Source organism: Corapipo altera, unplaced genomic scaffold (assembly GCF_003945725.1).
Source record: "Corapipo altera isolate COAL_440 unplaced genomic scaffold, ASM394572v1 2c, whole genome shotgun sequence".
NCBI lineage: Eukaryota > Metazoa > Chordata > Aves > Passeriformes > Pipridae > Corapipo > Corapipo altera.
In genome coordinates this window covers 5,010,321-5,024,103 of record NW_020884923.1, presented here as the reverse complement: position 1 = coordinate 5,024,103, position 13,783 = coordinate 5,010,321, and the positions used below count along the sequence as shown (strand labels likewise).

The following is a 13,783-nucleotide window of genomic DNA, read 5'->3' as shown; positions in this document are numbered from 1 at the left end:
ATGTGAAATCACTCATTAGCCAGATAATACCATTTTCTTTCCCATACATACAGCCTCCCACACACAGAAACATGCGAAAAACTAGTATAAAAATAAGTTTTAAGCTATGACAATGAGGTCTCCAGATGTCTTATTCCTTGGTTTAGAAAACTGCACAAGAGCTTATCTATTCTTGAAATAAAAATGATTTAGATAGTCCAAAACCTCTTTCATGATTTCTCATCTGCCAGAGTGTGCATTTCATTTTTCATGTAAATAAAATTTCTAAGCAATTCTTTAAATCATTGCTGCACAGTTCATTGCAGAGATCTCATGCTTGCTAATACTGACAGATAGAAGGCAAAAGGATTGACAGATACTAGGCAAAAGGACTGGCAATGCATGTAGCACAACCACAGACGCTTTCAAGACAGGAAGTCCATCGTGGAGAGAGGAATACTTCAGTGGATTTATGCAGGGAATTAACCACTTCAACTGTGTTGTTTCCCTGTTGCCCCTTTCAAGAAAAGCAGATACTTAATGAGGGGAATGGGAAAGGCAATTTTCCAAGCATTGTTGTTGGATTTGTGCCATGAATCAGGCACTTGGTTTTTAAGCCGTCCTTTCATGTTAGGTACTCTACTACTACTACTGGATTCATACCTGTGTTTAGGTAGGCAGACATCTCTAGTCTTACTGCTTAAGTCTAGAGCTTTGCCTTGTTCAGATTTTTGAAAGGTCACTTTGGCTTGAGTCTAACTGTGGGTGGTGACACATTGATAAAGCAAGGCCTTTTTGTACTTTATACTGAAGTCACAACTAGAAAAGAGGAAGGATCTTTCTGACTTACATTCCCAAAACTGTGGACTGACTCTTGCATACTTTGCTAGAGGTGCAGTTAATCAAAAGAGCTGCAACTCAGAATACCTGGAAGTTGCACAACTCTTAAGTGTCTAGATGTAGATTTAAGAATCTAATTTTAAGCAGGCAGATTTGATCATTTTGCCCTTGGTTACCCAGGAAACAACTTAATTACTATGCCTTTGCTTCAGCACTCTGCACGCAGCTTTTTAAACATTTTGTTATAATTTTTCTTTTCTTTTGTCTTAAGCTCGTGTTTGTAGAAAGGGCTGGCTTGACAGCTCTGGCAAATGAAATAGTCTGCCTGCCCACGGATTATGGGATCCCTAGACAGTGGCAGTCCAAACTTCCTCATGATGTTTTTGTCAGTGTGCTACAACTTTTCTTGGGGGAGTGGAGAAGGGAGGAGTTGGAGGAGGAGGTAGGGTCCTTGTACAATCGGGTCTTTGCCACCAAAATATGTAAGTATTGTCAGGGAAAATTACCTGTATTTTCCTTCCAGCGTAGAAAATGGGCAGCTAAAAAATGGATGAACTCAAGCTTTGGAAAACCTATATGCAGTCTGTAAACTATTGGTGAGATAAGATCCTGCTATGTTGGAGTTAGCACTGGTGACAGGCGATCTCGTGAACTAAGCAGTTTTCCTTGTTCAGTGCTAAGGCAAAAGGATTTTCAAAGAGTTCTGAGTTCTGCTAAGCCTTCAGCAGAAAGTCCTGGGGTGATATTTGCAAATCAAAGGTGGAAGTGGGAAATATGGGAATTTACTCTAAAATATTAAAATTACAGCCTGTTGTGTTTCACTTTACAAATGCTGATCAGAGTATGCACAGTTCATTATTTCAGTTTGTCTTGGTGATGACTTTTGCTGAGAGATGTATTACATGAATTGTGATGGCTGCAAATCAGATAGCACTCCTAGAAAAATCATGAGACAGTCAATCTTTTCAACAAAGGATTGTGTATTTGCTTTCCAAGTGGTTCACGGGCCTCCTGGTTCAGTTAGTTAGTAGCCTAAAAATCATGGAAGATCACTGACAGAATCATACTGCTGTTCTTTGGTGATTAATGTAAATTCACAAATGTTTCAACAAAAATAATGGGGCACTAAGTATAGAACATATTCATGACATCTTTTAGTTTCAGAAATCTTTGCTCTTTTATAACTGAAAATGGAAATATAGAAGGACCATTCACATTATCCAAATTAAAGCATCTGGCTTAAATAGCTACAATGCTTAATAAGCACTGTTGTTCTGTACTGCTTCTCTAGTTGCACAAGAGGTTATCCAGGAAGTTGTCAAGAACACCTCTATTCGAGCTGTGCTTCTAAGGCAGCTGAAACGATCCGGTCCAGACTGCATATTGCTGCCATGCCTCAGACCATGCAGCCCCATCCTTTCCCTCTAGCCATTGTCATCACTTGTCATGAACTAGTTCTGGGACTTGCTTGTGTGAAAACTAACCATGACGTTTGGATTTTTGGGGTGGGAGAGATTGGCTACTGTGAGGAGAGTTTTGCAGGCTTCAGTTTGGCAAGAAATCTCTGATTTGTCTCGTAAAGGCAAGAGTATTGCTAAGCATAAATGAAAACGACAGTATGTTAAGACTGCAAGAGCACAAAAGAAAACACAGGAATTTGCTCTGGTCAAGAAAGTGACTCAGGGTACTCATCTTTTTTGAATACTGTTTTGACTGACAGAATCATTTCTCTTAGCTTTTTCTGTCAGATTGTACTTTCAAACTGAGAAAGAGCTGTAAATTCTACTGGTTTTCCTTCCTGAGACTGTATAATACAAAGATGCTTACGTTACTGGTGCTCTAAACTAATGAACCTTTTCAGCATCTAAATTCAAGATTCATTACTGCTTTTAATGTTGCTCTAAGAAATTCATGTTGCATTAATGTAACTGTGCTATCAGCATTGATCTCGTACACTCTTTAAATGAAGAGAAGCAGGGAGAGTGCATAGTAGAAAATAGAAAATCTTACTCATTGCCTGAATTAGAATATATGATTCTTACCTGAAGACTCGGTATTTTAGAAGTCAGAGAGCACTGTGCTTTGCTGTCTTGATGCCTATGAAGTGTTCTTAAGTTCTAGAAACCAGTGATCCAGAAAAGAATTACGTAGTGGATTTGCATTTTTAAGTATAAAGAATATGGTTCTGTACCAAAGATGTTAGAATGTATTTATAAATTAAAATTGGGATCCTGCTTCATAACACAAAAAATTTTCATTTTTGAAATCTAATAATCCTTATTTTCTTGGTGCAGTTGATTTTTAATTTTAAATTTGATGTTATTTTTTTTCCTGTTTGAATAGCTTAATTTTTTACATAGCTGGTTCTGTGGTCCTAGAATTATGGCCAGGTAAACTCTGAATTATTCACAGAATAATTGAGGTTGTATATTTTTACTGCTGGGTGGTCTACCCACTGCAAACACCCCTCAAACCTGAATAAACAAGAAAGAGACTAGATTTAGAGCATGAAAGTGCTGACAAATTGCAGAAGAGTCTAGAATCTTCTTTACTTTGTTGAAATTGGCTTAAGAAATAGCCAGAAATTGCCCAGCAGCAATGGATTGCTTTTATTTATTTCTCCTCTGTGTTGGTCAACCACAGATAAACACATTTTATGTAGCCCTAAGTTGGTGATGACGGTTATCTTCCCTATGTGGTTTATTAATTGCTAATTCTATTTAGTAAAAACCTGGATCAATTACAGCCTTGTCAAGTTTCCAGTGAGACTAGCAGATATTTTTCATTCACTTTAATGATATCAACATAGTGAATTTTGTGCCAGTTCCATTAAATTCAATGGATCTTGCTTCCCTGACTGACATTGAGTGTATGTTTCGTCCTCTTTACTGAGTAATTTACAAGTCTTTTGTAATTATACCAACTAAGGGAGCTTGAAACCTATCCTTTTTACTTTTTTTTTCCAGTGGTGATGAATATCTCTGCCTTTTATTATAATCGTAGTCTTCAAAATCAGGAAAAACTGATTTCATAAAATGTGTTATAGGCAAAATAAAGATAATAGAGACTTTGCAGGTGGCTGTGAAGTACTGCCAAAATTAATTTGTCTTCCATTATTATTTGGGAAAGAAGAGAAGGCCATATAGCCAAAGTACACAGTACCTTTGTGTATGCAGTTCTTGAGACTCATTTGCATTGCTTCTTGTGTTTATATTAAAGGTTTACACATGAAATCACATAAATACACAAATATAAGAGCTGTTCTTATGCTAGGCAAGCACTACTTTTTCTCAATAACCTGAATTCTTTAGATAAAAAGCAAGGAGAAAATCAATCTGCTGCTTTTATGAATCTAGTGTACTTGCTCTCTGGAAGCTGAGTTTGGCACAGAACACGTGGCAGTGTGTGGAACTGGGGAGCTCCAAGGTCTTGTACAATAATAAAGTGTGCACCTCTGAAGGCTGGGACTGATACGTTAGTAGCTGGGTTTAGATTGATAGCATTATTTCTTTGATAGATTGAGTCGAATGTTGTTCATGTTACATCAGTGTTAATACTCACTTTATTTTTTAACATTTGAGCCAGGTTTCTGAATTACGTTGGTGCTGTTTATATGTAGCAATTGCTGTTTTTATTGAGATCATTAACTTTAATGAACCCAAACAACACATGTCATAAATTCAAGTACAAATGGCCCTAAGTTTTGACAGTTTTATGTAAAGTAGTGTCTCAGTCTTCCTTCTCATGTCAGGAATAAAATTTACTGATCAGCCTAAAGGTTTAATTTTTTTCAAGTAATACATCTCCTTTGTAATGGTGACTGGTTAAAGCTCACAAGTAGAAGTTAATGTTCACCATAGTGATGGGCAACAATAAAGTAACTTTGAAAAACTTTTTCAGAATAAATATTCCAAAGAAAGACTCTCTGACAGTGAGACTTTACACTAAGAAGCCTAGCACACTAATGCCTAATGCAAACGCTGAAATTACAGTAAATGCTTGAGAGTTCAACTAAACATTTTTTTGCCACTTATTGCAGTCTTAAGGGCATAGAAATGGTGTGACTTCATTGATGTGTTTAAGTTAAATACTTACAGAATCAGATTGTATGGTCATTCTTTGCTTAAAACATTAGGATGTACCATCACTCAGCAGTGAGAACTCTGGGTCCCTAAGAGGGAACAGCTGAGACCCCACTGTCACCTGTGACAGCCCACATGCAACACAGTAGCCTCCTCTTTGTGCCTGCAAGGCTCTTCCCTAAAAACTGTGATCAGTGAGATTGTCCTTTGGTGCAGATTTTGAGGGATCAATGACTGCAGTAAAATTCTTCTCCTTCTCCAGGAATGTATTTGCTTTGCTGTGGGAGGTGTAGGCTGCTTTGTGCAGTGGGCACCATTGGGCAGGGTGCCATGTGCCTCCAGGGGTCTCCTTGGAAGCAGAGTCCGATAGGAGTGGGGACTCCCCTTCGGAGCTGTCAGGGAAGGGCCTGGTGGGCAGGGCATGTCCCACCACCCCATTCAGGGAGGAGGGCAGCTGGGGGCAGCCCTGGTGTAGACACTGGGCTGCAGGTGGCCCCGGCTCAGCAGGGCCCATGGCAGGGCAGGACTGTAGGGAGCTGGAGCTCAGCCCTGCTGGGGCACCGCTGGGGCAGGGACTGACATCCCTGGTAGCTGACATGTGCTCCTGAACCGTAGGCTGGCAGGGGCAGCCAGGGGGTCTGGCTGGCACCTATAAGGCCTGTGAATGCCCACAGGGCCTGTTGTTTGAAGCTGTTGAACTCAAAAGAAAATACGAGTAGTGGACATTCAGTATTTGTATTTTGTCCTATAGGTGACCTATAGGTTACTAATACTGAGCAGGCAGCGTGTCTTACAACAGTACTGCTCTGAAATACAGTCTTGGAATGTTTACTCAGAGCTGTTCTCCAGGAAAGGCATATCAAGGGCCATGAGAGTAGCTGTATCGTTCAGACTGAAAAGCCCACCAGCCCCGTGTCCTGTCTCTGATGGGAGCCTGGCAAAGTGGGGAGAATATAGACTGTAATCTCTAGTTGCTGGGGTTGACATCTTTTGTCTTTACTAGCTCCCAGGGCTTTTCTCCATACATGAGGAAAACACAAAGATATCAATTTTTAAATCTATGCAAGGTATTAGCATCTATGATCTCTCATGTATGGGGTTCTACAGCTTAACAGTGCATTGAGTGGAAGAGTACCCTTTTCTTTTTGTTCATTTTGAACTTGCCAACATGATTAAAGTAATGCCCTCTAATGTTTTTAGTGGAAGAGACAGTGAATAACTGTTTCATAGTCATCTTTTCCATGCTGCCTTTGAATTTATAGTTCTGTCACATTCCTCCGTTAGCTGTGTCTTTTTCCAAGCTGAAGACTACCAGTTTATTTAATCTTTCTTTATATAGAAGCATTCTAGACTTTGGTTGTCCTTTTTACCTTTTCTATACCTCTTCCAGTTGTTTTGTGATTTTTGAAATGAGTGAACTGGGAGTTAATGTGACTTTCAGGTTGTGAGTCCACAAATGTAAAAAAATTCAAAATGTGAAGAAATTTTCTTTGGTATTCTGTTCCCTTTCTAGTAATTCAGCTTGCCTCTTTGATCTCCAGAGACTAAGCTGATTTTTTTCTTAAGGTTACATACTAAAACTATCATCTTTCTCATTAATGATGATAGTATAAAATAATTTTGAGGCAAATAAAGTCAGAAATGTGATGTGCATTTATGTGCACTATGTTATATGTAGCGTGTAGTGTTTCAATATTGGATTGGTATTTTGGAATTAGGTGTCACAGTTGCATAAGTTTTTGCATAGGTTGAATAAGTCATTATAAGAGCCTTAGGGTATTTGCTGTGGTCATGGATTGGGACATGACGAAACTTTTGAAAGTTTCCAGGTGTTTACTGAAAATAAAGACAATCTAAAACGGTAGATGCTAGTCCTCCTGTTTCGGCACCCTCCCATATTCTCAGGGGACTTTGATGTTCTTTTCTGACACTTCTGACAGCAGTCAAAAGATTTTTGTAGAACATATTGAAGCCTCCCAGGGTTTTTGAGTGAAGGTGTTGAGGCATGCTTTAAAGTCTCAGTGCATCTTTATTCTTTTCAGGGATGAGACAGGGGACTTGCTGGAATCGAGGGAGAATCAGTGAGTGGTAGTAAAAAGATAATAATATTGCAGAAGAAATAGCAAAATATACTGTGATTTTTATATGAAAAAATGCGGTTTTATTCCTTGGGTATACTACACACTTAGATGATAAAGGGGGGAAAATAGATAAAAGGAATTTGAGCATAGCTTCATTATGGAAGGGATTTTGAGTATTAGATGCACCATGACAGGATTTTTTTCTTCATTATACTCTGTACTTCAACATCGAGGCCATGGAGGGTGAACACAATTACAATAGTTACTGATAGTGCTGAAGCCCTTAGGGATGCAAACATGAGGCTTTAGGTCTTTTACTAGATTTGCCTGCAAGTCAATATACCATTTTCAGTGCAATTCAGCAAAAAATCCCAGTAATATTTTTATAATATTCATCTTTTCACTCTTCTAAAAGTAGTTCTTTAAATTCCTATCTTATCACTGTAGTTAGTCAGCTATGACTTTTGGCTTCCTTTTCTTTCCTCTTTCATCCTGTAAACCTGCCTCATGGTAATCCATAGAGCACTGTTCTGTCAAAGAGGCAGAAAAGTACAGTTTGGAACCTCTAGTATTAGATAAAAGAACCACTTGATTTTTCTGGTTGTGTGTGTACCTTGGAGAGATAAATAATAATAAAAAATTTTCATTTTTTTTTCTTGGCAGCACTGGCTGTTATAAGACAGCCCACTATCTGCCATCTCATTTTTAATCACCTTGTGCAATAAAATTGGCATTCAGAAGGGTGGCCTTAAACAACTTCTGCAACCTCATTATCCTAAGCTCTCTTTGGAATGCTATCATCCTAGTGAGAATTAATTAATTTTGATGGCTTTTTGGTGTTGCCCTGTAGACACTCCAACTCTTGACAGGGCTATTCCCTTCCTCTGTCTTACCACAGCGGAGTGGCCTAGTTTGTCTGTGCAATAGGTACCCTTCTTGAAGTAACTCTGCTAGCTTTATGGCAGCCCAGCACAGAGGCTGGAGAGGAGACAGGGCTTGCTTTTTAAATGGGGTGCAGTCCAAACCATTAATTACCACATATTAAACAACTGTTAGACCACATGCTGTGTTCTGCCCTGTGCTTAACTAAGGTAAAGCAAGTAGAAGATTACTGAAAATTTTTTCAAACAGTTTTTTTTTTTCTTTAACCTTCAGATAGTTTCTTCTCTCTCTCAAATGTGTGGGTCTTCATTTCAGACAAGAAGTTTTTTACCTGGGTACTTTCTTTCAGCTTTCTACAAGAAGAGTTGTGATTGTCTTGCAGAGAACAGAGCATTGGAAAATTCTTACATCAAGCCAAAAAACTTGAGATGCTTTCTTTTTGTCACATAATCATTCACAGTCTCTGAGCCCATTCTTACACAGTAAAGAGACAAATTGCCAGGGTTGCCATTTACAAAGCAATTTGCACTGCTACACAACATCAAAAAGGGAATTAGTAATTTCTGCAGATATAGCAGATAGATGCAATGTCCTTGGAGGGATCTCTAGATAAGCATGAGCATATTTATTGAATTTATAAATTGCTAGGTAATTTCCTTTAGTTTGAACTATTGTGGCTTTGATGGAAACTAATATTTTTTTCCCCTCATGTTTAATAAAATAGTTTATATGCTTCTCAAGTAAAACTACTAAGCTTTATAATAACTTTTTGAAAAGCATCTCAGTTTATTATTAGTATGTAGTTGAGATAGCAAACTTAGTTTCCAGTATACCCATTGTTTTTCTAATGTAAGAACTAAGCTGAAAGCCATGCAAGAAACAGATATATCAGAATGACATGTATTTAAACATTTTCGTCTTTACTAAAAACCTTTGTAGAAGTTGTCAGCTGTGAAGGAACTAAGAAGAACAAGGTCCAAGTTCTGTTAATGTTTATGTTAGTGTAAATTTTGAATAATGTAAGTGAACTTTATAAGATTATTATACTGGTGTGTATATCATAGTAGGACACAGCTACAAACAGAGAAAGAAGTTGCTGTAAGGCTTCATTGTTCAGTTTGTTCATTTTTTCTCAGTAAAGAGCTCAGCAGCTGAGTACAAAGCTAATATTTAGAAAGAAATTGAGCCTTGCAGCCCTAGCAGACTCAGGGATATGTCTTTCCATTTGGTGTGTCCCCTAGAGGAGCAAAATTTGTAAGAGGGACAAAATCCAGAACTGTTGCATGTTGTGGAAAGGTCTCTAAAGAACGCACAGAATAAAGGGACAAGGAAAGGTACAAATCTATAAAAAAGTCTTAGCAACAAGGAAAATCAAACTGCCATCTATTCTTGGTAATATGTCATAAGGTAGTATGTATTAGGGGAATATGTAAATATTTAATGAGGTGCCAGATGCTTTGAAGCATCTATTAAATTTTGATCAAGATTTTTGTATTCAAAATATAAATCAAACCAATGACTTTACGCCATATCTAATACTATTTCTTTATACATTTAGTGCAATCTCAAAATGAGATCAAGAGGTTTGTCTAGCAGAGAACCATGTTAAACAGAAGTGCTTGAGCTATGAGTGGGCTACCTGGCTGTACATTGTGAACTTGACCAAATTAATCTGGTAGATTATAGCCACAGTTTTATCTCCTAGGCAAAATCTGAATTTGAGCTCAGTGACATGGATGAGTTTTGGCTTGGACACATCTAATTATGCCTTTAGTTCCATAGGGGGCTGGAGTTTTCATAGACATACAGAATGAACGGAAGAAAAGGCAAAGGTTTTAAACAATGAAGTGCATATTGTCCCTGAAAAGGTTGTTCTGAAGGAGAGACTTTTAGGTGATTATAGTCTGCATTTTCATGCACTCAGAAAAAGAAAGGCTACAGTTTTATGATTTGAAAGAAATTTAGCGCATTTTTATTAAAAGTGGATTTTTTCCTTTTGCAATATAAACTCAACAATATTCTTTTTTAAGATTAAGTTGAGCCTTGTTCCTTTTAAAAATAGTGGCAAAATTGTTATTATATATGGTGGCTTTTTCAAAGCCCATAGCAAATTCAATACAAAAGAAAGGTGGGTAGCAGAAAATAAGGAGCGGATGGGAAGTATTCCATCAGTATAAAAATGGGGAACATGAGAAATGTCATAGATCACGGCTCATGCTATGACTAAAATCTGCATTGAGAGTGTGCTAGCAAGCATGGTGGCTATTTAGTGGATAAGGATAGTGTTTCAGAGAAATCCTCTTTCCAGTAACTCCTTACTGGATAGTAACAAGTGTGATAAGCTTTCTGTTGTATATTATCTCAGAAAATATAAGAATAGTTTGTTTTGAATGTGCTGTGGAAGAAGTACATACCTAGGGTATATATGCCACTGGACTTTTTATTAATTTTCTTTATAAATAGCAATGAAAGTAAGAAAAGCAAACCTGTTGACTTACATTTTCTATACAGAGGGAATCTACGTATTGAGAATTGTGAGAACCACTGTTGTCTCAAGAAGTATGTACAGGGACACATGTAGTGTTATATGAGTTTGTTATTTGTGAGTAGTAGAATATCCACGTGCATTGCTTAAAATGATACTTGTTAAAATATTATATATTCAGAAAGCTTGTACCTAGTTTTACTTGAATTTCATAGACCAGTTTATCAGAATACACAACAAACACTGTATTGGTTTTTATTCATGTGAAATATATTTAAGCCTTAAGCAACACATGCAAAAATTATTAGGACTAAGCTTATTTGCAAAGTGCAATGTGCATGTGATTCACAGCTACTGCTTTCAGGAGAAAACTTAAAAAGCAAATTACTATGACAGTGTAAGATCTGCATATCTCAAATTACTTCCAAAATGCTAGCAAATTAGTTAGAATTTAGCTGCTTTCTGAGAAATGAAGAAAATTCCATATTTTGAGACCCCTTGGAAATTATTCTACTAACATTTCTGACAGTGTGGCAAAATAAATGCAGATATCTGTGTAAATCTTATAGAGCTTAACAAAATGGCTGCCTTTTTTTAGTGTTGCTACTTCTAGACTGAGGTTGAGATTATCACCCTGAGTCTGAAATTTCTCAGATAAATCTCTCTACTTTTCTCTAGATGCTTTGCTGTGTTAGGGCCTTGCTATTTTACTGAAAACTTAAGCTGCACTTTGTTTCTGCAGTTTAGAAAGGGCTTGTAAGGTACTGTGAGCACAAACTTGTGCCCATAACAATTTTCCTCAGCTGAGAGCCTGCCATCAGAGGTTTTTATTCTGAGTAGTTTGGTTTCTTTTCCTCCTAAGAAAGTATTCCCAAAGTACTTTGTTGTCAAAAAAAGAAAGGGAGGAAAAAACCCTCCAGCACCAGAAAAATACTGGACTTCACAGTAGGATGAAAAGTGATAATGTTTAGTGGCACTCTTTAGCATGCAGTTATTCTTTCCTGGAACTTTCTCTGTTACATCATCTCTATTGGCAAGGTGCAATACAGCTCCTTTCCTTTCAGGAACATTGAAACATCCGTGAGGGATGTGTGCCTCCACCATGTCAAATTGTTGTGTGGCTATGTTCATCTTTAATGTTCGTCTTCGTCTCTCTCATTCTTTTTACTTTTTTAGGATTCTCTGCTACAGAACTGAGAGTAAGAAGCCAGAATGTCACTGTACCTTCATTCCATGATTTATTTTACAGAATGATTGAAATTCCAAATTGCCAATGATTTAAAAAATCAGTAGTGATTGCCTAATTTAAAACAATAATAAAACTAGACAGATAGCTAGGCCGGAACTGTTGTTGGTTTTCATGGAAACAACCATGTTTCTGTATGAATATTTTATTTAATTTATTTTTAACCAGTCATATATGTTGGATATCATATTTAATCTTTAGGATTAAATAGGATTTTCCTATTGAACTGAGACTTTTGTGGTCAAGTCTTTCTATGTTCATGTGCATCTCTTTCCTTCTCAACAACTTCTAAATTCATTGGTTGAATTAAACATTCTGTAGTATAAAGGGGGAGGTCTTCAAGACATTTTCAAGTCAGGTGTCATGATATTTGATGATGGGTTAAGGCAAACAACAGATTCTCTGGCACCTATACATAGCTGGGCTTTGTTTTATCTGGTTTTTCAATTACTTGGATGTGAAAACCATTTAAGGACAAAACAGAAAATACAGGAAGCCAAGCTAACATTTTTTATATCTGTTCAGTCTCTTACAATGTTGATAGATTGTCCTTATACATCATGTTGTGGAAATTATTTTTAAAAACTCTTTTACTTTTCCTATAAGCACAGTAAGAAAACTAAAATAAATATTTTGACTACACAATAGACCAATAGGCAATGAGCCCAGTTCAGTAGAATACTACGATAATGTATTAAACTGAGAGAAAAGAGCGGGACAAAGCCTTTTCCACAAAGGTAAATGAGAAAAACAAGGCAGAGAAACAAAACCTGACAAAAGGCTGTAAATCAGAACACTTTCATATCTTGACATACCAGAAGGAGTCTGACCTTTTTAATATGGAGATAAGGCAGCATAGGAAGAGCTAACAGCAGGGAGCATTGCTACTGGTAGAAGAGCTATCTGGTAATTCCAGTGAGAGGTGAAAAGTTAATTAGAGTAGAGTAGTTTTCACTCTGCTGGTGTAGGAACCTGATTGCAGCACTCTCTAGAAAAATAATCTCTTTACTCCTTCAAAATAAGATCCCACTGGTGCTAATTGTTTGTCCTCCCCTTAAGATATCTGTTACCTTCTGCTGGTTTTGAAACCTGGTGTCCTTGTGCAACTTTTCTCTGCACTGTATGAAGACAGAAACATGTACCATGGCAGGATAGAGTGGGGACTTGTTATTTGGAGTGAGACCACAATAGTTATGAATTATTTTTTGCTGTTTGGTGAAGCAGGGAAGGAGAAAAGGATTACTATAGTTGGAACAGTATAAAAAGAGGACATCCAGGAACAATTTACTATGCCCAGTTTACTTGTTTCTCCTCTCTTTATCTCCTCTGCATAAATGGTGTGTGTCAACTCTACTAACAGTAAAGAAAAATACTTCTACAACAATAAGGAATACTGAGAACACTGTAACAGGTCTCATACAGAAAGAGATTATGGTGGAGGGCAATAGGAAATGGAGGTCCTAAAGGCTTGTTGCTGTTTGTTTCTTGTTTATACTTCTCTTGGTGCTTTTTTTTTGTCTGTTTGCTTGTTATATGTTTGTGTGTGCTTATAAATTTATTCTCATTGTAAACATTCAAATCTTTGTTCCTTTGCTGTGATTCAGGGACAGTCTTTCTGACCAAATATTTTTGAATCAATAAGACTTATTAACAGTCTGATCTACCACCAGACATTCCAGTCATTGAAAACTTTGAGAAATTGTTTTTTTCTTACCTGAATCATTCCTCATTTGTTAGGAAGTGCTTTCATTTAGGAAAAAAGACAAACCTCACGCACAAAACAAAACACAGAAGAACTGGAATGTCTCTCTTGGTCAGAGAAAAGGCAGAGCCCCTGGGGCCCCCTCCAAGGATAGTCAGCTGCTTTTGCATGATGCATGTGAAAGTAGGTATTTCCAGCCTGACTTCATGTTGAAGCTTTGCATGCAGAGTAGGAGATGATGCTCTTGTCGATGACATCCTAATCTTCAGTCTTCTGTTCACTGTGAAAACTGTCATTTGGAACAAAGGAGGAAGATTTCTGCAGAAATTCAGGTATCTTGATGTAGAGAATTTCTTCAAAGCAGTGGGCAGGGAATGATTGATCTAGACCAAATTCTTTGTTTCTATTTCCAAAAATGACAGTGGAAATCACTTCCTTGAAGCTGAAGTCAATACAGCAGTCCCATCATTACTCATAATATTACAT

At 37.4% G+C, this 13,783-nt stretch overlaps 1 protein-coding gene across 5 annotated transcripts in view; it reads left to right on the top strand.

Annotated features, from left to right (window-relative positions):
• The window catches only part of PLD5 (phospholipase D family member 5), a 171,920-nt gene that overhangs the window by 46,434 nt on the left and 111,703 nt on the right, over positions 1 to 13,783 (top strand). Inside the window, exon 1 of one of the 5 annotated variants that reach the window (XM_027657224.1) lies at positions 11,442 to 11,548. The exons of the other annotated variants lie outside the window; for them this stretch is intronic. Coding sequence (XP_027513025.1) covers positions 11,486 to 11,548 — 63 coding nt within the window. The 5' untranslated portion in view covers positions 11,442 to 11,485. Of the gene's footprint in view, positions 1 to 11,441; positions 11,549 to 13,783 lie in introns of those variants that run through there. 5 annotated transcript variants of the gene reach the window in all.